The 24,970-nt window shown below is 31.8% G+C and overlaps 1 protein-coding gene across 1 annotated transcript; it reads left to right on the top strand.

Annotated features, from left to right (window-relative positions):
• Positions 1 to 20,193: 20,193 nt before the first annotated feature.
• LOC120145001 (heavy metal-associated isoprenylated plant protein 3-like) lies at positions 20,194 to 21,646 on the top strand. Its single transcript, XM_039158916.1, has 5 exons — positions 20,194 to 20,240; positions 20,381 to 20,513; positions 20,586 to 20,812; positions 20,889 to 20,982; positions 21,084 to 21,646. Exons 1-5 carry the CDS (start codon positions 20,232 to 20,234, stop codon positions 21,530 to 21,532), a joined length of 912 nt encoding a protein of 303 aa, XP_039014847.1. The 5' UTR covers positions 20,194 to 20,231; the 3' UTR covers positions 21,533 to 21,646.
• The last annotated feature ends 3,324 nt before the right edge of the window (positions 21,647 to 24,970 follow it).

Here is a 24,970-nt window from a genome sequence, read left to right as displayed (position 1 = left end):
TGAATTTATGAAATGAAGAGAGAGATTATATTTTCAAAGGCTGAAATTTACAAAAGATGCTTAATCAATGTTTTTTTTAGTTTAATGTCTAATATTTTTTTTCGTTTCAGAGTGATATTAATGTTTCATCTGTTACTCAAAAGGGTCCATCCGTGATAAACCTTTAAGTTTGACCGTTAACCCATTAAAATTCAACTGACATATTTTTTAAATTAAAATACAAATAATCCCAAACTTTAAGGTTGCATTTTGACCACCCCTTAAACTCCTCATTCTTCTTCTTCTTCTTATGTCGTCGTTTCCCGAAAGTGACATGCATCACCACCAAACATTCCCTCCATCCCTCGACAAAATCCCTCTATTCACTGTAAATCGTCGTCGATCGTCGTAGGTGGCCCTTTGAAGCTCCGTTAAAAACAAAAAAAAATCACTATTGATTTTTCATGATTCCGAACTCCATAGGTTTCCATAGGTCGCACCGTCACCACCAAGGTGATCGCCGTCTGTCCGCGACCAAAACCGACCACCTTGTACCGTGAATCATCATCGTCGCCATAGAGAACGACTTAAAGATTCTTTAGAAAACAATAAACCATCGCCATTGGTTTCACGATCGCGCCGATCCCGAGCTCTGTTTGCCTCACCGCCACGCCACCTGGTTCCCAGCTTTGTTCCAACCAAAACCCAGCCAGTTGTCGTTTCCTCCATCTGCCATCGGGGTAAGCTCTGGTTATTTTATATTTAATTTTAGGAGTGACCAAAATGCAATACCCAAAAGTTTGAGGATTATTTATATTTTACCTTAAAAGTATGTCAACTGACATTTTAATGGGTTAACAGTTAAACCTAACGGCTCATCACGGTTGAACCCAATTTGAGTAATGAAATGAAACATTAGGCACTAAATTAGAACAAAAAAACATTAGACACTAAACTGAAAAATCGAACATAGATTATGCACATTTTTGTATATTTAAGACTTTTTTAAATGGAGTTGCTGTTGTAGTGACAATCAAAATTCGCATTGACCACTAGGTGTCTCTGGGAATACATGAGGAAAACATGTCTTCCCTCACTAGTTCCCATGCTTGTCTTCTTGTCTTTCCAAATTCCATATAGAAGATACCGAATCTTCTATTCATCATAATGACCACGCGTCTTTCATTCTGTACTAACAAAACCATCCTATTTGAAAAATAAATTAGATAAATTTTTTTCAACATCATTATTACAGTGATTTTAAACTTTTTTTTCTATTTAAGAAAGAAAATAGGACCAATTATTGGTTGAACTTTTTTTTTTTGGTACAGAATTTTTTTCCCTTTAGAATATAAAGAAAAGTAAGTTTTTTTTTCTTTTTCACTTTACTCCCTTTTCAATGGAACTTATCATCCGTTCTCATGTAGGCTTAACCCTCTTCATCAAGCCAGAAAACAGACCCTTGTCTCTTTTGCATGTGCATGTTGTAAAATCATGATGTGGATGATGTGCATGTAAGAATCCATCATGATAATACTCCAATATGCCATTCATGCACAATGCAGCAAAGGCCATCTTCCTCCCATTTCCCTTTGTCTCCCTTTTGTGAAATTAAGGGGGAACTTTCCCCACAAACGGTAATAAGGTACTAAATAATAGCACTAACAAACCCCGAAAGCATCTTTCAATATCATTATTGTTTGCAAGCTAATGTTTAGTAAGTTTAGTATCGTTAATAGGCATAATGCTCAAATTTAACTCCTAACGTTTATTAGAATTATCATTTTGTCTTCTATTATATTTTTTTGGGGGTTTGGCCCCTAACATCTCATCTTAGGACAAAAAGATTCATAACGTTTGATTAAATAGTCACTTTAACCTTTATCGGAACATCTTGGTCATCAACGTTTCAATTTAGGATAAAAAAACTTCTATTTTGGAACGCTAATTATTTGTTAACTAATGATTTCCCTCTATAGAGGGATATTTTTACCTAAAATAAAATAAAACTAAATCGAATAAAGTTCAAAATAACTTTTTTATATAAATTGAGTTTATTATTGGTATTATGCCTTGTTAATATTAAGTCCAAAACTTCTTTGTTAGCCAATTCAATGGGAAGGAGGGAAAAAAGAACAGAGTTAAAGGTTTAGAAAATGAAGGAATATTAAGGTAAACCTACCAAGAAACCCCCAACCTCAGTTAAATAAAGTATACTTTAGTTTGACTGAAAGAACTTGAGATTTATGTGTACACTTGTCTGCTTCCAACTTTCTGGTTAAGATTCTTGGACATTGCAAAGAAAAGAAAATATTGATTTAATTTCATGGATGAACGATGGGTATTTTTATTCAATTTCATTGTAATTTCAAGATGACAATACAAACTTTTACTTGTATAGCATAAGATTCCAACTCCATGTGATCTAAGGGTCATTTTCATACTTTTAAAGGATATGATGATTGTTACAGCTCAATCCCATGCGATTAGTAGTACACTATACATATATTAAAAAACATTAAAGAGAAAAGAAAAGGGGTTCATTTTTCCAAAGGTTGTTTTCATCTTTATTTCCTTTTGAACCCACTATGCCCAGGAAAAGTCGTAACGTGATATTTGGTTGTTCAAAGTTTCAAAAGATAGGGCAAGAAAACAAATTTTTACTCCCAAACGTGCTTACAAACTATATGAATAATTGAGTTTTAGACCTTCAAAAGAAAGGTGAAATGATCATGCTAACCATCCATTCCTCTCCATAGCTATAATTTGGGCAAAAGAGGTTAAATTTTATATATTATCCTTTTTAGAATCTTTGTGCATAACATATGATCGTATAAATTTCGTAGATATAGTTAATCCAAGTATTAAGCGTTTTATGGGATCCTTAGGTAATTTAGATGATAAATGTGAAAATTTTGAAGCTTAGTTATGCCGACTGAGCTAAGTCAATGCAACGAGTTTGATTGCATAAATAATAAGTCGATAAGTAATTTGGAAAAAGAATGTTATAGGGTTAAGGTCAAATATTAAGTATTGGGGTGGGTTCAGACTGTCTAGTAGAATTTTCAGACCTTACTGTGAGAGGAACATTATGGGAAAACTGAAAGTTGAAGATTGGAAGGTTCAAATCAACCGTGACAGCTAATGGAGCCCCCTTGAAAGTTAGCTCAACTTAGGCATGTAAATGAATTGAACGTTCAGCGAACCGTTCATGAATCGTGCGGCGGGAAGTTCGTTTATGTGCGTTTATTTATTAAATGAACGAACATGAACAAGATTTTGTGTTCGTTTAATTAAATGAACGAACACGAACATAGGTCTCGTTCGTTCATTTACGTTCGTGAACGTTCAGTTATGTTCGTTTACGTTCGTTCGGTTATGTTCGTTTATGTTCGTTCATTTATGTTTAACCCAATCTTCTTAAATCAATTTTGGTGGCCAATTTGTAAGTATCTTAAAAATATTAATTAATCTGATATTCTGATGACCAACTCCATAATTAACCCAATTTTATTTGAAGATTAAATCCAATATATTAACCCGTGAGGCACCTCGCACCTATATTCATTTCCTTTTTTTTCAAACCCTAATGTTCACTGGAGAATTGAGACAATTGGTGAAAGCTTCAAAAAAAGTTATATTATAGTGCAATCTGAAGTTTTACAGGTTTGTTTTCATCTCTTTCTCTGTTTTATTTGACTTAATAGTTTATATGTAAAGTTATTGCGGGTATCTTCACATCTAAAACTGAAGAAAACATAATACTTCTTTCTAGAAATAGATGAGAAGATAAAAGTAACAATCGGTAGTATATGACCATTAGTAAAGAGAAAAATATATAGAATTTGCCAGAAAATAAAATAAAAGTTTCTATACAATTTCTAAAAAAAGTGTAATAGCGGAAGTGATGGGTTTTCAAGAAAAAACCCATTAATAAGTAGAAAATACACTTTGACAATGAACTTTTATTTCATAGTTCTTGTGTGACCTTTAGTTGTGGAGTAGACTTTAGATACGTTAAAATTTTGAATGGTGGTTTAGCAATAATATCAGTTACGATATGTAGCATCAGAGGGATTTTGAATCTATGTTATTGCCTTGTAGTCCAATTTGTACCGTTCGAAATCTTCATGCAGTTGAATTTTCTACTCTGCCAACGGAAAGAACCATTATTAACAAATCTCATTAAAGTCTGACATTGATGTCACAAAACTTTTAGCCGACGAATTTATTAGAATAATGTATTGGAAAATGTTGTTCATATGTAATCATGGACCACTAAGATAAATGTTATAGCGTTAAATTAAAGTCGTGTGAATCATTTAATATATTTAACAGATCGATCTAAATATCTGATATCTTCAAACATTTCATTACTGCTAATCAGCTCTGACGCTATTTATCACTGTGGATTTGATTAATTTGCATTGTCAATTATTTTTCATGAAAGAACAATGGAAGATAGGGTCTCCAACGTTTATGTTTGTTTATGTTAGTGTTCGTTTATGTTCGTGTTCGTTTATTTATTAAATAAACGAACATGAACAAGTTATATTCCTTAATGAACGAACATGAACAAAAAAAATTTGTTCGCTTATGTTCGTATTCGTTTATGTTTGTTTATTTATTAAATGAACGAACATGAACATACCTCCGTTCGTGTGTGTTCGGTTCGTTTACAAGCCTAGCTCAGCTTATGGTCAATAATAGCATCATATGCTTGTCTAAAAATGTTGAAATGTCAAAGGAGGTTTTCCGGAAAATTGTCGATATACAAGGTTTGAATATTAGCACCAACCAAGCTAAAAAAATTATCGTTATTTTTCGAAATCTCGGGTTCAAACACGTATTGATTTAAAGGAAATATTTAAACCCACTATACGTGGGAGGGGACTCAAACTTCGATAAGGGTGTGAAATGGTATGAATTTTACCACCAGACCAAATTGTTTACTTAATGTAGGTGGGAAACAAACTGTATTTAATATATAATTATATTTGAATTTAATGAAAAAAATTAAACACATATTGCTAATATATTTTCCCCTATACCTGATTATTCTCAAACTATTTCTCATAATCTCATTTTCCCCTATACCTGATTATTCATAAAATATTAGTGTTTATAACCTTAATTTGTTAAATCGTTTACCCTTTGAATTCGACTCCATCAAATTTGAATAAAACAGGTATTTTGAATCGATTACGTATTTCAAATTCATAGAAGGTGAGTTTAATTTTTTAAGTTAACTCTTTGAATATTTTTTTATTTGAGTTTGTGGGTTTTTTCGGAATTCTTTGTTATTTGTTGTTAGGTATATGGGTTTTATAAATGAGTTGTTTATAACCTACAATTTTATGCATCGATGATCTGGCATCTCTTATATCTCTCGACTTGTCTTCAAATTTTCTAAGTGGGGCTCTCCAAATTGGAAACTGAAAGAATGCTACATATATGGATTTTTCTACGATGGGGTACGGATGTGGTTTGGTACTGGGAATAACCATGGCATACATTGTATTTACAACAGGAAGACCATGGTGACTTGTATTAATGGTTGAGAGAGATTTGCAAGAAAAGTTTACAAGCAGAATTAGAAGAAAAGAAGAAATGAAACGAATCCTACAAATCAATCATCTATGTAAGTTCTAACCATATATTTCCTTGAAATAAATTTTTACCATGCTAAATAAAATAAATATTTTTTCCTCTCATCAACTGGCTAGGGAATTTTGGAATTGAGTCCAAAGGAAGATGAAGTTCCTCAGCTTCTATAAGTGCCAGCTAACATGTATATTCTGCACGCATAGTTGCTTGTCTAACATGGAATGTTTTTTCCCTGACTGCATATCTTTGTTGATAGCTTGCATTAGTTTTTCAGCTTTCATGTAAGATTTGTCTTGGCTTATCCCTATATATTCATCTGGTGTGTTCCTACCCTACCATGTAAATATTTGTATTCCAGGATATTCTAATATTCTTAGAATAACAGAGCAAAGAGTTTTACCCCGTAATTCTTGAAATCCTAATTGATGAGTGTTCAGAATCGGTAGTATTTTCTCGTTAATTCTTCGATCTTATGGATTTGTTGTTGCTGATTTGGTTGTGTTATGATTGTTTTCGTGCAATGTCTTACTTTCTAGACTTAGTGGTAAAACGGGTGCATTCTTCATTTTTTTTATTATTTGGTCGTTCACGGCTGGAGACTTGAGCACGACTCTGGGCATGACACAGTCTGACGTTGCAGTTTCTAGAAGGTTCAGTCAGCGGCAGTTTCTAGAAGATCTAGTCAGCGTGCCTTCTGGAAGATGGACGAGCATAATTGCATTAGGAGACTTGTTTAAAGTTTGAATTTAGGAAAAACAATTATCTTTAGGATTATTTTATTTTAATTTCTTTGTTTATCTCTAGATTTTTAGAGGCTATAAATACCCTCTTGGGTAAGCCTAAAGACACAACTTAGATTACAATCTTCTTCTTCTCTTTTCTAGTTTTATTAAAATTCTCGCTTTTATTTTATTTTTCAAGTTTTCTTTTTTTTTTCCTTTTATTTTTAAGCTTTGTTTTTAAATATGCTAAGTATGACGTTTGTCAAGCTTAGCTAATTTTCTCATAAGCCGAGAGCTGAAGCGATGACTCAATTCCAACGGGACAATTAAAAAAGACCCTTAATAACTTCAAAATATCTCTCTCAATCTCTGCGCTTATTTTTCAAAATCAAAACAGTTTTCAAAATCAAATATTGACTTAGGTCAAGATGTTGTTGCGATTAAATGTGTGGGAGGAAGGATTGGCTTATTGAAAGCACATTCGACTTTCTAGGAACACACTTGGCGAGATAGCCTTGCCAAGAGGGAATTAAGACCGAAATTAAAGGTTATTGGAATAACAATCCGAGTCGGTTGTCACGAACTTAAATGGTAATTGATCTACGACAATTGATGTTGATCATATCGTTTCCGAAGCCGGAATCAAAGATTTTCTTGGGTATTCGATATACAAAATAGAGTCACGAGGATTTCCCTTGTAGACAAAGTAATTGACGTGAATCCCGAAGGGAAAATCTAATTCGATGATCTAAAGGAAATTGAGTCAAAGCGAGGCTTGAGGGAAAATCTAATTCGATGATCTAAAGGAATTGAGTCAAAGCGAGGCTTGAGGCTAAGTTTTTACCACATTCATTTTTCCACGTACATTCCTTATTTTCTTATCTTACTTTAAATTACCTTTTATTAAATCTCTTATTACTATTTAATCTCATTTTACCAAAACCCCCTTTTCCTATATCACGCCTGGTATAAACAATTCAGACAGAAATTCAGAATTTTCTAAGTCCCTGTGGAATCGACTCTTACTTCTCTTACTACGTATTCCTTATTTATAATTGAGAAGAATGAATTTTTTGGCATCAAAACGGCAGTTTCCACTAATTTGTCATGGCTATGTGATAAGTGTTTAATTTAGTTAATAATTTGCTTTTAAATTACTCTTTCATTGGTTTTGTGGCTTAATTGTTTGTTTTGATTCATTTTATGTGCGGGATGTCAGATTCTGGAAATTGCACAAAAATGACGGAATTCTGTAGTTTTTTTTTATTTTCGGAATCAAAGCTGGCTGGAATTCGGATTTGAATTAAACTCAAGTTTAGGATAATATTTTAAATATTATATTTTATCTTTGTATTTTAGTTTAAATAAGTTTTAGTATTTTAATTAAGTTTTAGGATTTATTTTATATTTTATCTTTGTATTAGGTATTTAGTTTAAATAGTTTTAGTATTTTAATTAGATTTAGAATATTATTTTAATATTATCTTTTAGGTATTTAATTTAAATAGTTTAAGTGTTTTAATTAGGATTTAAGATATTTAGCTTGTTTTTAGGAATTTGAAGGCTATAAATACCCCTTTTAGGGTAAGCCTAGAAATATATCTCTGGCATCTGAGATAAAATCTTCTTTTTCTCTCTTGCTTGAGAATTGTAGGTACATAATCGCTTCGGATTACTCTCTGTTTTCTGAGCTTACTTTTCAAATCCAAACGATTTCGACATTGTCCTGATATTGTTATGGTTAATGTTGAAGAATGATTTGCTTATGAAGCATATTCAACTTCCCGAGAACAACTTAGCAAAATTATTTGCTAAGAGGAAATTGAGATCGGAATCAGTTTGTTGAAACGACACAATCCGAGTGGCAACGAAGAATTGTCCTTGTAAGCTGACATTAATCTTGAAGTAAAAATATGTTTCAATGATCCAAGGAATTTGAGGCAAAGCTGAAGTCTGAGGCTACTTTCACAATAAGTTTCTTTATCTCAATCTCTTTAATTGTTTATTTAATTATTCTTTTATTTAATTATTATCTTTTATTTTAAAATAACTTTTAAAAATCCCCTTTTTATTACTTACTATTACTATTTATTATTTTATTATTTTTACTATTTTTATAATTATTTATTTTATTATACCTTTTCTACTTTACCCAGAATTCTATCTTTTCCTAAAATCAAGAAATAGTTTTATTAAATCACAAAAACCATAGTCCATGTGGATCGACCCTGCTTCTATATACTACATTTTCCTTTCTATTTAAGAAGCCAAAATTATTTTGATAGCAAAACGACGGTTATCAAATTGGCGCCGTTGTCGGGGACTAACGACAAGTACTAATTTATTTTTCTAGTTTTTGATTTATGACCAAAAGAAACCCAGGTGAATTAATAGATCTAGATCCAGAGATCGAAGCACGAGCACGAAGAATCCACGTATAAACACTTCGAGAAAAGAGAAAAAGACAAGAAGAACAAGAGCAGAGTTCAGAAGCAGAATCAAATCCGGAGACTGAAGCAGACGCATAACATTCTGATGGCTGAAGAAGAATAAACATTCCGAGAGCTATCCACAGCTCCTATCACTCAGACGCCATTATGCATTAATTTTCCTAGTGGCGGGACTCCATTTCAATTAAAAACGAGACTTATTCATCTTCTTCCCACTTTCCACGGCTTTCCCACTGAAGATATTCACAAACACTTATTGGAATTCCACATAGTTTGCACTAGCATGAAACCACATGGAGTTATCGAAGATCAAATTAAATTGAGAGGGTTCCCTTTCTCTTTAGTCGACTTGGCAAAAGATTGGTTATTTTATTTACCTCATAGTTCAGTTAATTCATGGGATGACATGAATCAATTTTTTCTTGACAGGTTCTTTCCAGCAGCTAAAGCAAGCAAGTTACGAAGGAGCATTCTTTCCGTTCAAAAAAAGAGTGAAGAAGTCTTTATGACTATTGGAGCGATTTAAAATGCTTTGTGTACGTTGGCCGCAACACAGATTAAGTGAGCAAACATTACTTCAATACTTTTATGAAGGCCTTTTACCGATAGAGATGAAAATTGTGGATGCCACCAATGGAAGAGGATTAGTCAACATGACCCCAACAACAGCAAGGGAATTGATTTCAACCATGGTAGCCAACTCTCAACAGTTTTCAAGTGAATCCAGCTGACGGGTTCACGAGATAAGTACATTTTCCCCTAAAAATAAGTTAGATAAATTAACTGAAGTAGTTAATTCACTTGTTGCAGAAAAATCTGGAGCAACAAGAGCATGTGGGATATGCACAAAGCTAGACATCCGACGGATTGCTGCCCGCTGATACAAGAAGGAAGCAATGCAGAAATCAATGCATTAGGGAACTTTCCAGGTCATCCACAAAAACAGTACATCCCACACAGTAATACTTACAATCCAGGATGACGAGACTACCCAAACTTCAGTTATGCGGCAAATCAAAGACCAACCTATCAACCAAGACCTCCTCATCAACAACAAATGCAAAAACCATTATTGGAGGAACTCATAGGAAAGTTAGCAATCTCACAAGAAAATTTCATTGCATACAAGAAAAATTCCAAAGCCGAACCGAAACACATATTCAAGAGTTAGATAACCAAGTAAGCCGACTAGCTCAAACTATGGGAAAATTGGAATCACAAGGAAGACTACCTTCTCAAACGAAGTTATATTCGAGAGAGAATGTTAGTGCTATCACACTCAGAAGTGAAAAAGTTATCTCACTCGAAGTTCCAGCAAAAAAAGTTGCACATCAGGAAGAACAAGAGGAAACGCCACCTCCAGAAATACAAGGTACGTCTAACTCATATCTTCTCTTTCTTCTCATGAAATCACGTCACCACCCTTCCCATCAAGGTTGATGAAGCGTGATAAAGCTGAAGAAAAGGATATCTTAGAGGTGCTCCAAAAAGTTCAAGTCAACATACCTCTTCTTGAAGTAATTCGACAAGTACCAAGGTATGCTCGATTTTTAAAAGAACTTTGCACTACAAAGAGGAAATTAATGGGGCACGAAAAGGAAAATTTGGGAGAACATGTCTCTGCAATTTTTCAATGAAAACTCCCACCAAATAGGTATGTTCACTATTCCTTGCAAAATAGGTGATTTTAAAATTAAACGTGCAATGTGTGACTTAGGAGCTTCAATCAACGTTATGTCATTATCTATTTATAAAATGATTACTAACAAGCCTTTGAAGGAAACGACAGTAACCATACAGTTGGCTGATCTGTCCGTGATCTATCCAGTGGGAATGATGGAAAATGTCTTAGTGAATGACGACGTATTATTTTTTTCCTGCAGATTTCTATGTCATTGACATGGAACATGATAGGTCGGATACTTATTCCTAAGTACCCTTAGGTCGACCCTTCCTAAGAACCGCAAATACAAAGATCGATGTTAGAAGTGGCATACTGACAATGGAATTTGATGGTGAGATCGTTGAATTTTATGTTTACAAAGCAATGAAATAACCGGATCGAGTTGGAAGAATTAATTTTGTTGATATTTTAGATCCTTTAATTGATGAATATATTGAATCTAATTTTCCATGGATCATGAACTTTACCATAAAAAGGAAGAAAGGGAGTTTGAAAATATTCATTCAATCAATTCTGATTTATTTTTACCTTCCTCTAAAACTAAAATTTTACCTTCTGTTTTGCAGGCACCTGAGATAGGATTGAAACAAATGATGAAACACTTAAAGAATGCCTTTTTAGGAGAAAACGCTACTTCACTAGTTATTTCGGATAAGCTTTTAAAGCTAAAAAAGATCCGAATAAAAGCCTATGAGAAAGCCAAAATCTACAAGAAAAAAATAAAAGAATTATACGATTGTAGAATTTCTCATAAGGAAGTTCTTAGTTGGAAAAAGCGTATGAAGTGAGGAAGTATTTCTCTCGAAACCTATAGTCTGAGTCAGGTTTTCGAGCTAACGACGTTAAACAAAAGAGCTTGATGAGAGGCAACCCATTTCGTTCTATTTTTGTTTTATTTCATTTCATTTCATTTCATTTCATTTCATTTCATTTTTGTTTTATTTTATTTTATTTTATTTTTAGGAATATGACTTTTTTTATGCTTATTTAATTTTCTTTCAAGCCGAAGACTAAAGCGAATGCTCAATTCCAAACGTGAGAATTATAAGGTACTTAAATCGCTTCAGATTTTCTCTCTGTTTTTTAGCTTACTTTTCAAATCCAAATGATTTCGACATTGGTCCTGATATTGTTATGGTTAATGTTTGAAGAAGGATTTTCTTATTGAAGCATATTCAACTCCCCGAGAACACACTTAGCAAAATTGTTTGCTAAGAGGAAACTGAGATCGGAATCAGTTATTGTTGAAACGACACAATCCAAGTTGGCAGCGAAGAACTATCCTTGTAAGCTTAAACAAATGCTGAAACACTTAAAGAATGCCTTTTTAGGAGAAAACGCTACTTCACTAGTTATTTCGGATAAGCTTGTAAAGCTATAAAAGATCCGAACAAAAGCCTATAAGAAAGCCAAAATCTATAAGAAAAAATAAAAGAATTATACGATCGTAGAATTTCTCATAAGGAAGTTCTTAGTTGGAAAAAGCGTATGAAGTGGAGGAAGTATTTCTCTCGAAACCTATAGTCTGAGTCAGGTCGTCGAGCTAACGACGTTAAACAAAAGAGCTTGATGAGAGGCAACCCATTTCGTTCTATTTTTGTTTCATTTCATTTCATTTTATTTTTAGCAATATGACTTTGTTTATGCTTATTTAATTTTCTTTCAAGCCGAAGACAAAAACGAATGCTCAATTCCAAACGTGAGAATTATAAGGTACTTAAATCGCTTCAGATTTTCTCTCTATTTTTTAGCTTACTTTTCAAATCCAAATGATTTCGACATTGGTCCTGATATTGTTATGGTTAATGTTTGAAGAAGGATTTGCTTATTGAAGCATATTCAACTTCCCGAGAACACACTTAGCAAAATTGTTTGCTAAGAGGAAACTGAGATCAAAATCAGTTATTGTTGAAACGACACAATCCGAGTTGGCAGCGAAGAACTGTCCTTTTAAGTTGACGTGAATCTTGAAGTAAAAATATATTTCGATGATCCGAGGAATTTGAGGCAAAGCTGAAGTCTGAGGCTGCTTTCACAATAAGTTTCTCTTTGTCTCGATCTCTTTAAATTGTTTATTTAATTATTATCTTTTATTTTGAAAACAACTTTTAAAAATCCCCCTTTTATATTTATTACTATTAATATTTATTATTTTATTATTTTTCCTTTTTTATAATTATTTATTTTATTATACATTTTTATACTTTACCTGGAATTCTATCTTTTCCTAAAATCAAGAAATAGTTTTATTAAATCATTAAAACCATAGTCCATGTGGATCAACCTTCCTTCTCTATACTACCTTTTCCTTTCTATTTAAGAAGCCAGAATTATTTTGATAGCAAAACGACGGTTATCAAATTGGCGCCGTTGCCGGGGACTAACGGCAATTACTGATTTATTTTTCTAGTTTTTGATTTAGGACCAGAAGAAACCCATGTGTATTAGTAGATCTAGATCCAGAGATCGAAGCACAAGCATTAAGAATCCATGCATAAACGCTTCGAGAAAAGAGAAAAATACAAGAAGAACAAGAGTAGAGTTTAGAAGAAGAATCAAATCTGGAGACTGAAGCAGACGCATAACATTCCGATGGCAGAAGAAGAACAAACGATCCGAGAGCTATCCATAGCTCCTGTCACTCAGACGTCATTATACATTAATTTTCCAAGTGACAGGACTCTGTTTCACTTAAAAACGGGACTTATTCATCTTCTTCCCACTTTTAACGGCTTTCCCACTGAAGATATGTTTAAACACTTGTTAGAATTCTACATGGTTTGCACTAGCATGAAACCACAGGGAGTTACCGAAGATCAAATTAAATTGAGAGCTTTCCCTTTCTCTTTAGTCGACTTGGCTAAAGATTGTTTATTTTATTTACCTAAGTAGTTAAATTACTTGTTGCTGGAAAATCTGGAGCAACAAGAGCATGTGGGATATGCACAAAGCTAGACCATCCGACGGATTGCTGCTCGTTGATACAAGAAGGAAGCAGTGCAGAAATCAATGCAGTAGGGAACTTTCCAGGTCCTCCACAAAGACAATACATCCCATATAATAATACTTACAATCCAGGATGTCGAGACTACCCAAACTTCAGTTATGCTGCAAATCAAAGACCAACCTATCAACCAAGACCTCCTCCTCAACAGTAAACACAAAAACCATCATTGGAGGTACTCATGGGAAAGTTAGCAATCTCAGAAGAAAATTTCATTGCATCTAGGAAAAATTCCAAAGCCGAACCGAAACACATATTCAAGATTAGATAACCAAGTAAGCCGACTAGCTCAAACTATGGGAAAATTGGAATCACAATGAAGACTACCTTCCCAAACGAAGTTAAATTCGAGAGAGAATATTAGTGCCATCACACTCATAAGTGGAAAAGTTATTTCACCCGAATTTCCAGCAGAAAAAGATGCACATCAAGAAGAACAAGAGAAAACGCCACCTCCAGAAATACAAGGTACGTCTGACTCACATCCTTCTCATTCTTCTCATGAAATCACGCCACCACCCTTCTCATCAAGGTTGATGAAGCGTGATGAAGAGCTGAAAAAAAGATCTTAGAGGTGTTCCAAAATGTTCAAGTCAACATACCTCTTCTTGAAGTAATTTGACAAGTACCAAGGTATGCTCGATTTTTAAAAGAACTTTGCACTACAAAGAGGAAATTAATGGGGCACAAAAAGGTAAATTTGGGAGAACATATCTCAGCAATTTTTCAACGAAAACTCCCAGCAAAGATTAAGGATCAAGGTATGTTCACTATTCCTTGCAAAATATGTGATTTTAAAATTAAACGTCAATGTGTGACTTAGGAGCTTCAATCAATGTTATGTCATTATCTATTTATAAAATGATTACTAACGAGCCTTAGAAGGAAACGGGAGTAACCATACAGTTGGTTGATCTGTCCGTGATCTATCCAGTGAGAATGATGGAAAATGTCTTAGTGAAGGTCGACGTATTATGTTTTCCTGCAGATTTCTATGTCATTGACATGGAACATGATAGGTCAGATACTTATTCCTAAGTACTCTTAGGCCGACCCTTCCTAAGCACCGCAAATACAAAGATCGATGTTAGAAGTGGCATACTGATAATGGAATTTGATGGTGAGATCGTTGAATTTGATGTTTACAAAGCAATGAAATAACCGGATCGAGTTGGAAGAATTAATTCTGTTGATATTTTAGATCCTTTAATTGATGAATATATTGAATCTAATTTTTCCATGGATCCTGAACTTTACCATAAAAAGGAAGAAAGGGAGTTTGAAAATATTCATTCAATCAATTCTAATTTATTTTTAGCTTCCTCTAAAACTAAAATTTTACCTTTTGTTTTGCAGGCACCTGAGATAGAATTGTACCAAATGCTGAAACACTTAAAGAATGCCTTTTTAGGAGAAAACGCTACTTCACTAATTATTTCGGATAAGCTTTTAAAGCTAAAAAGATCCGAATAAAAGCCTATGAGAAAGCCAAAATCTACAAGAAAAAAAAGAATTATACGATTGTAGAATTTCTCATAAGGAAGTTCTTAGTTGGAAAAAACGTATGAAGTGGATGAAGTATTTCTCTTGAAACCTATATTCTGAATCAGGTCGTCAAGCTAACGACGTTAAATAAAAAAGCTTGATGAGAGGTAACCCATTTCGTTCTATTTTTGTTTTATTTCATTTCATTTTTGTTTTATTTTTAGCAAACTTTATTTCAATAATTATATTTTATTTTTCTCTGAACATATCCAAATTCGGATCAAATATTTAATGAAAAAACAGTATAGAAAAATTGACTTGGTTCGAACTGTGCAGAAAAATTCGAACAGAATAGTGCAAAAAAACTTATTTTGTTCGAACAGTGCAGAAAAATACACAACAGATTCGAACAATGCAGTGCAAAAAAAATAGAATTGGTTCAAACTGTGTAGAAAAGTTCGAACAGAACAGTGTAGTATCGAACATTCTACTCTACAACAGCTCGTCTCGACGTGGCCGCGGTCGCCACTAGATTGGGGAGTATTCCTTTTCCCTCTCTTTGTTTTAAAATTTGATATACGTTTTGGGACAAAACGGAATAAGTGAGGGGGGAGTGAAAAACATGTCGTCAAATTTTTCCTTGATTTGTTTAATTGTTTGAAATTGAGTTATTCTGATGTTGATATGTTGAGATCCTTGGTTGTTAGTCTTGAAATTTGCTTTATGCTCTTGCTTCCTTTTGGATTATGACCATGCTTTTTGATAGAATTTAATTTGTATGATTGGTGATTGATATAGCTAGTGAATTTTTGTTGAGTATTGATATTTCATGCTTTTGTTGATAGATATGAAATTGACTCAATGCACATAAACTTTTCTTGTGAGATTTGGGCCTAACGAGCATATATTTTCTTTCTTGCTCATTGTTTGACTTGTTTGTGTCAAACTAATTAGGATATTCTAGAACTTGTAATCACAATGCATATCGAGACTACATATTGAACATAATGTTTTAATGTGATAGGGGCACCTAGGATAAACCCACTCTTCCCAAAAGCCTACCCGTTTATATATCCACTAGTGAACCATATTTGAGCCTATTTCCCTTTCTTTGTTTTACATCTCATAGTTAAACCCGAAGCCTTTTTTTTATTTTTTCTCTCTTTTCACACCCTTGCCGAGACTTGAGATCTTGTATCATTGTTGTTCCATGAAAAAAAATTCAATGTTTCAAAAAAACAGAAAAAACAAAAAAAAGGGGAAGGAAAAATCGATCGTTTCAATTGTCTTTCATCTATTCTTTTTTCCTTGTTTTGTTCTTCATTGCGCTTCATGTTAATTATTGGATTATTCTTAATTAATTTGATCTCTTGTTTCGGTATTTTAAACCTTTCTTTTTGGCCTTTTCCCTACCCTAACCTAAGCCCCATCACACATTGTTTAATACCCTTTGATTATTGCATTATGTTCATTTTTCGTAGTGGAGACTTGATTGGATTCCAAGCTTATGGTAATATTTTGGTTAATTTCGGCTTGAGCGATTTCATTTACCCCAAGCACTTTGAGCGGATATGTGTGAATCTTTGTGAGGTATTGAGTCATATTTCATTGAAGTTGGCAATTAATTGGGATATCTTGCTTACTTTAAATTTTCTTAGTTGTGTCTTTGCTTGATTGCAACTTGAATTCGGCAAATGTCATGGACTTAATTCGATTGGAAGTTTGAGGAATAAATTGAAATTGAAGATCATAACTTGTAATTTTGATGTGTTAATTGATGAATGCTTGAGGACAAGCATTGAATAAGTGAGGGAGAATTTGATAAGTGCTTAATTTAGTTAATATTTTGCTTTTAAATTACTCTTTAATCATTGGTTTTTGTGACTTAATTGTTTGTTTTGATTCATTTTCTGTGCAGGACGTCAGATTTTAGAAATTGCACAAAAAGGACAAAATTCTGCAGTTTTTTTTTATTTTCAGAATCAAAGTTGGTTGGAATTTAGATTTGAATTAAACTCAAGTTTAGGATAATATTTTAAACATTATATTTTATCTTTTTTATTTAGTTTAAATAAGTTTTAGTATTTTAATTAAGTTTTAGGATATTATTTTTATATTTTATCTTTGTTTTAGGTATTTTAGTTTAAATAGGTTTTAGTATTTTAATTAGGATTTAGAATATTATTTTAAATATTATTTTTTAGGTATTTTAGTTTAAATAGTTTTAAGTGTTTTAATTAGGATTTAAGATGTTTTAGCTTGTTTTTTAGGAATTTGAATGTTATAAATACCCTCTCAGGGCAAGCCTAGAAATATATCTCTCTCATATGAGAATAAAATATTATTTTTCTCTCTAGCTTTCTCTTTACTTTTTGCATACTTTTCAATTATGCTAAGTATGACTTTGGTCATGCTTAGTTAATTTTCTTTCAAGCCGAAGACTAAAATGAATGCTCAATTCCAAACGTGAGAATTGTAAGGTACTTAAATCGCTTAAAATTTTCTCTCTGTTTTCTGAGCTTACTTTTCAAATCCAAACGATTTCGACATTGGTCCGGATATTGTTATGGTTAACATTTGAAGAAGGATTTGCTTATTGAAGCATATTCAACTTCCCGAGAACACACTTAGCAAAATTGTTTGCTTAGAGGAAACTGAGATCGGAATCAGTTATTGTTAAAACGACACAATCAAGTTGGCAACGAAGAATTGTCCTTGTAAGCTAACGTGAATCTTGAAGTAAAAATCTGTTTCGATGATTCGAGGAATTTGAGGCAAAGCTGAAGTCTGAGGCTGCTTTCACAATAAGTTTCTCTTTATCTCAATCTCTTTATTTTGTTTATTTAATTATTTTCTTTTATTTAATTATTATCTTTTATTTAAAAAACTTTTAAAAATCCCTTTTTATATTTATTACTATTAATATTTATTATTTTTTTATTTTTCCTTTTTTATAATTATTTATTTTATTATATATTTTCTACTTTACCTGGAATTTTATCTTTTCCTAAATCAAGAAACAATTTTATTAAATCACAAAAACCGTAGTCTATGTGGATCGACCCTGCTTCTCTATACTATCTTTTTCTTTTTATTTAAGAAGCCGAAATTATTTTGATAGCAAAACGACGGTTATCACCATGTATGTTAGACAAAACATTAATTTAAAATTAAAATAACAATAATAAACAAAAATTATGATTCAAATCGAACAAAATAAAACAAATAAAAAAATTTAAAATAAATGAACGAAATTGTATTTTTATGTATAAACATGAAATTGTATAAGCAAAGTCAAATAAATGAAAGAAGAACTTTTGTTGAAATATGCATAAACATTTTTCTTAATATGTAGTTTAATTTCTTTAATATTTAATTATTTGAACCCATAATTAATTAATAAAATATTATCCTCTTCTACTATACGATCACTTGATTGACTTATAATGATTGAAGTAATTAAAATAAGAATACAATATCATATATTATCATAATATAACTGATTATATTATTATAATATTAAAAATATATAATATTATATTTTTAAAGTTATTAATAATTATTATTTAAATATTTAATATTTTGTTAAAACAATACTAAAATACAATATTAATATGAAATATATACTTTGAAATGAAAAATTTATAAAACGATTTACGAAAAATAGATCGTAAGTATTTTTCTGAAAATGCAAATAAAATTTTGTTTATGAGGAAAATATTTTACATTGACCAACTTTTTTCGCTAACCATACATTGAAAAATAATAAAAACATTTTCCAAAAAATGTTTTATATAGAACAACCCGACCTTAAATGCAAGTATTTAATACATGTGGTTGAATTTGTTTTTGAATTAATCACCTAGTATCTGATCTATTGATCAATTAATCCAGATTGAGTACTACAAAGATGAGGGTGACCTCGCAACTTAATTTGCTCCATCTACAAACGTTAAGGCTTGAATCCCTGACCTTACTCAAAAAGTCTAATACCTCATCACACTAGACCAACGGATTATTAGTATAAAGGTGGTTGAATTTAATAAGGGTGTTAATAGTTTATTTGTAATTAAATCAATATTAATATTAAAAGTATAATAAAAAATATTATATAATTTATAAACACACTTCAACAATATAAGTTATTCTCCTCATCCTATTAAATGTATCTTTTAGATTTTAAAATTCTCTTATTTAAAATATTTAATATTTTGTTAAAACAATACTAAAATACAATATTAATATGAAATATATACTTTGAAATGAAAAATTTATAAAACGATTTACGAAAAATAGATCGTAAGTATTTTTCTGAAAAATGCAAAAAAAAAATTTGTTTATGAAGAAAATGTTTTACATTGACTAACATTTTTTGTTAACCATACATTGAAAAATAATAAAAACATTTTCCAAAAATTGTTTTACATAAAACAAAACCCACCTTAAATGCAAGTATTTAATATGGGTGGTTGAATTTGTTTTTGAATTAATCACCTAGTATATGATATATTGATCAACTAATCCAAATTAGATACTAAATATATGAGGGTGACCCTCTCAACTTAATTTTTTCTATTTGCAAACGTTAGGTTCGAATCCATGACCTTACTCAAAAAGACGGTTAAGTTTAATAAAGGTGTTCATAGTTCATCCGTAATTAAATCACTATCAATATTAAAGTATAACAAAAAATTATTATATAATTTATGAATATACTTGAATTATATAAGTTATTCTCCTCGTCCTATTAAATGTCTCTTTTAGATTTTAAAATTATCTTATTTAAAATATTTTATTAAAATCAACAAATTATGATATTTATATATTTTTTATAATAATATGTTTTATTCTATTATATATATCAAAATAAATATGTAAAATTTATCAATCAAATTTTAAAAATAATTTTATCATTTTATTTGATTAAATATATCTCGAAATATTTGTAAAATCAATATAAAACACTAATTATAGTTCGGAGGAAGTAAGAAATTTTCTGAACGGGGTCTGATTTTGCTGAACCTTGGCACACTCAACTGGTGCACAATAGTGATGGAAAGAGGGAAGAACCTCCAAATCCAGTCCACCTTGCTCACTTTCTACGAAGTATCCTACTTTTTCAACCCCTTACTCCCTAAGTCACATCATTCATTCCACGCGTTTAGACCATCCATTCATACATCATCATCATCGTCACCAATAGTATTTCACTCTCCTATAAATATTGCTCTCCTTTTCTCCCTTGCTTCCACACATCACAATCCATAAACCCAGATTACTATATTGGATTCTTACTAGCCATGGGAGAGGTCAGTCAGCAAAATACTCTCCAAATTCCAACCCCATTTCCCTCTCTTTCTTCCTAGCCCTTTCATCTTCTTTCATTTCTCATTTCGTTGTTAATCGATATGGTTTATTAAATGATGGTTCTTCTTTCTCTCCGTTGCAGAAAAAGAATGGAAGCAAGAAAGGCGGGGATGGAGAAAAGAAGGAAAAGGGATCCTCAACCATTGTTCTCAAGTTTGATTGCTTTTGTGAAGGCTGTGCTACCAAAATCCTCAAGCACATTCATGAATTTGAAGGTACAATCAGAGAAGAAGGTTTAAGATCCCCGTTTTGTTTCTGGGTTTTGTTATTTACTCTGTTTTTTGCAGGGGTGGAGACGGTAAAAACTGATATGAGCTCAAACAAAGTGACGGTGATAGGAACTATGGATCCGACCGCCATGAAGGAGAAGCTCGTGAAGAAAACCAAGAAGAAGGTTGACCTTGTTTCTCCTCAACCCAAGAAAGATGACAACAAAGAAGAGAAAAAGGAGAAAAAATCAGACAAAGAGAAAAAGCAGGATTCTGACAATAAATCAGAGAAAAAACCCAAAGATGTAAGAATTTCGAATTTTTCAATATCAAATTTTCAATACATTTCAAAATAACCATGTATTTATTATTTTTAATCAGGCCCCGGTAACGACGGCGGATTTGAAGGTGCAACTGATATGCCAGTGTGATGGATGCATTGATAAAATTCGCAAAATTGTCTCTGAAACCCAAGGTGGATGACTTTTCATTGCTAATTTCCTATAAACTTTTACCCTTTCGTTGAAATCTTGTATTAGTTTTTGAGTTTTGACCTTTTTTTTCATGGTGTTGTAGGTGTGCATGAGTTGAAAGTCGACAGGCAGAAGGAGGTGGTCACAGTTAAGGGGACTATGGATGTTAAGGCCTTGGCTGGAGCTTTGAAGGACAAACTCAAGAAGAATGTTGAGATTGTAGCACCTAAGAAAGACAAAGACATCAACAAAGAGAGTGGTGGCGACGGTGGAGGAAAGAAGAACAAAGGTGGAAATGGTGAAGATGGTGGTGGTAAGATGGAAGGGAACCGAATGGAGTTTATGGCTCAACCCCAATTTAGATACGCACCTGGTTACATGCCGGGTTATCCTGGATATGAGAACCCGGGTTATGGATATGGTCATGGAAACCCGTATACTCACCCACACGGGCATGGTTACCACGGGTATGTGCCGGGTTATCCGGTTTATGGTAATCCACCTCACCAAATGTTTAATGATGAGAATCCTAATGCTTGTTCCATTATGTGAGGAGAGATGGGGTTTATGGTAAAGGTTTCTAGATCAAGGTAAATGGAAAGGTGTAAATGAGAAATAGGATTGAGGTTGAACATGGAACTCCAAAAGCTTCTTTGGGTTTTTTTTCTTTTCTTTTTTCTTATATACGTTGGATTCTAGGATTTTGAAGTTAAAAGGTTGAATGTTGGCAATTTTAAAGAGATGTAAACCAAAGTTCTCAAAGTAGGAAAACTAAGTGAGAAATTGCAAATATTTTCTTGTATGATTATGTGATATACGTGCAAAGCTTCCCCACAATGGAATCAACAAATGGTTGGGAGGTGATGAAATTCACGGACACACGAGAGATTTTCTGCTAGGGATGGAAATTTAGAAATTTATAGGTCCGGAATTACAACATTTGAGGGGTCTGAAAATATATAATTAATAAAAAAATATAAAAAAGGTACCTTAAACAATAAGAGAATTTAAAATTGTAAAAGTGTGACTGCACCCAAGTACTCCATCCATCTAGATGATGATGGAAACTGAATTCAACAACTTATATAATAATTATTTTTCTTTTTTGATAAAATTTTTCATTAAATCCTGAAAATAAGATATAAAATACTTTTTTTCTTCAATAATAATAATAATAATAAATAGTGCCAATAAATTTTGTATCGGTTCTTGATTTTGTCATTATTTAACCAATAAACTAGTGATGTTTACCCAAGACTAACCAATAAACTAGTGATGTTTACCCAAGACAAGACCGACGTTGGTCTTGATAATTTAGTTTTTATCATTGTTTTTTCAAAAACTTATTTTTTATTATTATATTTTAATTCAAAAAATTATTTTCATTATTATATTTTTAATTTTTTTATTTAGATAATTGAGTCATTAATTTGTATTCTTTTATTTACATCACACATTAATAAAAATTTAATGAGTTAATGCTAGTGAACCTTTAGGGTGCATTTGGTTCACGGAATGTAAAATTACCAGTGAGAATGTAAGATTACCAGGTAATAGAATTACTGGGAATGTTGTATTTTGTGTTTGGTTGGTTTAGCAGGAATGTAAGATTATCGTGTTTGGTTAAAGGAATAAAATATTATTGGAATGTATATTTGATCAAATTGTCCTTATTATATATTTGTTTTTTAACAAGTTGAAAAATATTTATATATATTCTTTAAAAAATTTAAATTCATAAAATTTATATATTTTTAAAAAAAATTGAAAATATAAAAATGTTTAATGAAAGGGTAAAATTTTATTTTAATCCCTGAACTTCATATAAAATTTTAATTATAGACTTTTTTTGTAAATCTAAAATAGTTTAAGGATAAATTTGTAATTTAACCTTCGTAGAATTTTTATTATTCAATGACAGAAGAAGGATATTTTTGGGAAAAAAAATTAAGGGTATTTTAGTCCAAAACGCCGATAATTTAACAATACCTAAGAAAGAGAGGTAATGACATTCCTGGTAATATACCCAAAAAATATACTATTGGTAATAAAACATTACCGAGAATGGGATTCCCGACCAACCAAACATGGAAATGTGGATTTCATTCCCATGGGAATCCCACATTCCTTGAACCAAACATTCCCTTAAATGTGTGTCATCCCCTTAAGCAGTGTATCCCTTTAAACTAGCAGTAGTTTATAAGAATTCACTAATTATCCATTCAATCAACATATCAGAAACATATTAAAATATAGATTTATAAGAATTTTATACTCGATATATATATATATATATATATATATATATATATATTATCTCAACATATCTAAGAATAACTTTGAAGCTCAATTAAATTTAAAAATATATTCAACACAAAAATATTGATTAAATAATGACAAAATCAAGAGACGAGACAAAGTTTATTGGCACTATTTTTCATTATTATTATTATTATTGAAGAAAAAAGTATTTTATTATCTCATTTTCAGGATTTAATGAAAAAATTTATTAAAAAAGAAAAAATTATTTGAAGAAAATGATAACTGTGAAAGTCACGTGATTTTCTTTATGGTCATAGGACTTAATTTTTCAAAAGATAAAAAATAAAAATGATTAGCTAATTAAATTTTATTTTTTCAAAAAAAAACAAAGCAAAGCTACTTACATATATTTTTGCGACGTTTTACATCAAAATCACCCTAATAGAAATTAATTACCTGTCAGTTATCGTTTTAGAAAATTTTATGGATCTAACACTCATCTTAAAAAGGTTTAAATCATTATCTGCGCTTTATTCGAATTGATGTCATGTCAATGTAAGACGTGAATGATGATCGTAAAAAAATGATAAATTAGTAAAATTTTCTAAAAGAATATGTGACAGATAAATAAAATCTGGCAAAATGATTTTCAATAAAATAACCCTTTATTGATTGTTTTTAAATTTCTTGTGTCATATCATCTCATGTCAAGCTTGTGATTGTTTTGATGATAATTTTAAGCTTGAGAATTATATAATAAAAAAAGACCAACATCATCAAATTCATTTTTTCTTCTCCTGTGATATTACAGATTGTAACTTAATCATTTGCGAGTGATTATTGAAGTCTCATTCCATATGTAACTTAAAAATTTAATTTTTTTGGTAAATTCGTTTAGACAATGTTGCGGGAAAATGAATTTATGAAATGAAGAGAGAGATTATATTTTCAAAGGCTGAAATTTACAAAAGATGCTTAATCAATGTTTTTTTTAGTTTAATGTCTAATATTTTTTCGTTTCAGAGTGATATTTAATGTTTCATCCTGTTACTCAAAAAGGGTCCATCCGTGATAAACCTTTAAGTTTGACCGTTAACCCATTAAAAATTTCAACTGACATATTTTTTAAATTAAAATACATAAATAATCCCCAAACTTTTAAGGTGTTGCATTTTGACCACCCCGTTAAACTCCTCATTCTTCTTCTTCTTCTTATGTCGTCGTTTCCCGAAAGTGACATGCACCACCACCACCAAAACATTCCCTCCATCCCTCGACCAAAATCCTTCTATTCACTGTAAATCGTCGTCGATCGTCGTAGGTGGCCCTTTGAAGCTCCGTTAAAAACAAAAAAAACTCACTATTGATATTTTTCATGATTCCGAACTCCATAGGTTTCCATAGGTCGCACCGTCACCACCAAGGTGATCGCCGTCTGTCCGCGACCAAAACCCGACCACCCTTGTACCGTGAATCATCATCGTCGCCATAGAGAACGACTTAAAGATTCGTTAGAAAACAATAAACCATCGCCATTGGTTTCACGATTATCGCGCCGATCCCGAGCTCTGTTTGCCTCACCGCCACCGCCACCTGGTTCCCATCTTTGTTCCAACCAAAACCCAGCCAGTTGTCGTTTCCTCCATCTGCCATCGGGGTAAGCTCTGGTTATTTTATATTTAATTTTAGGAGTGACCAAAATGCAATACCCAAAAAGTTTGAGGATTA

The sequence above is a fragment of the Hibiscus syriacus genome, unplaced genomic scaffold, assembly GCF_006381635.1.
Source record: "Hibiscus syriacus cultivar Baekdansim isolate YM2019G1 unplaced genomic scaffold, ASM638163v2 tig00110893_pilon, whole genome shotgun sequence".
NCBI lineage: Eukaryota > Viridiplantae > Streptophyta > Magnoliopsida > Malvales > Malvaceae > Hibiscus > Hibiscus syriacus.
This window is presented reverse-complemented; position numbering and strand designations above follow the sequence as displayed.

What these genes read in the sequence shown, in the direction of transcription:
- LOC120145001 (XM_039158916.1), top strand. An exon ending in GCACATTCATGAATTTGAAG is followed by an intron (nt 20,514 to 20,585) that starts GTACAATCAGAG and finishes TGTTTTTTGCAG; the next exon opens with GGGTGGAGACGGTAAAAACT. An exon ending in AATTGTCTCTGAAACCCAAG is followed by an intron (nt 20,983 to 21,083) that starts GTGGATGACTTT and finishes ATGGTGTTGTAG; the next exon opens with GTGTGCATGAGTTGAAAGTC.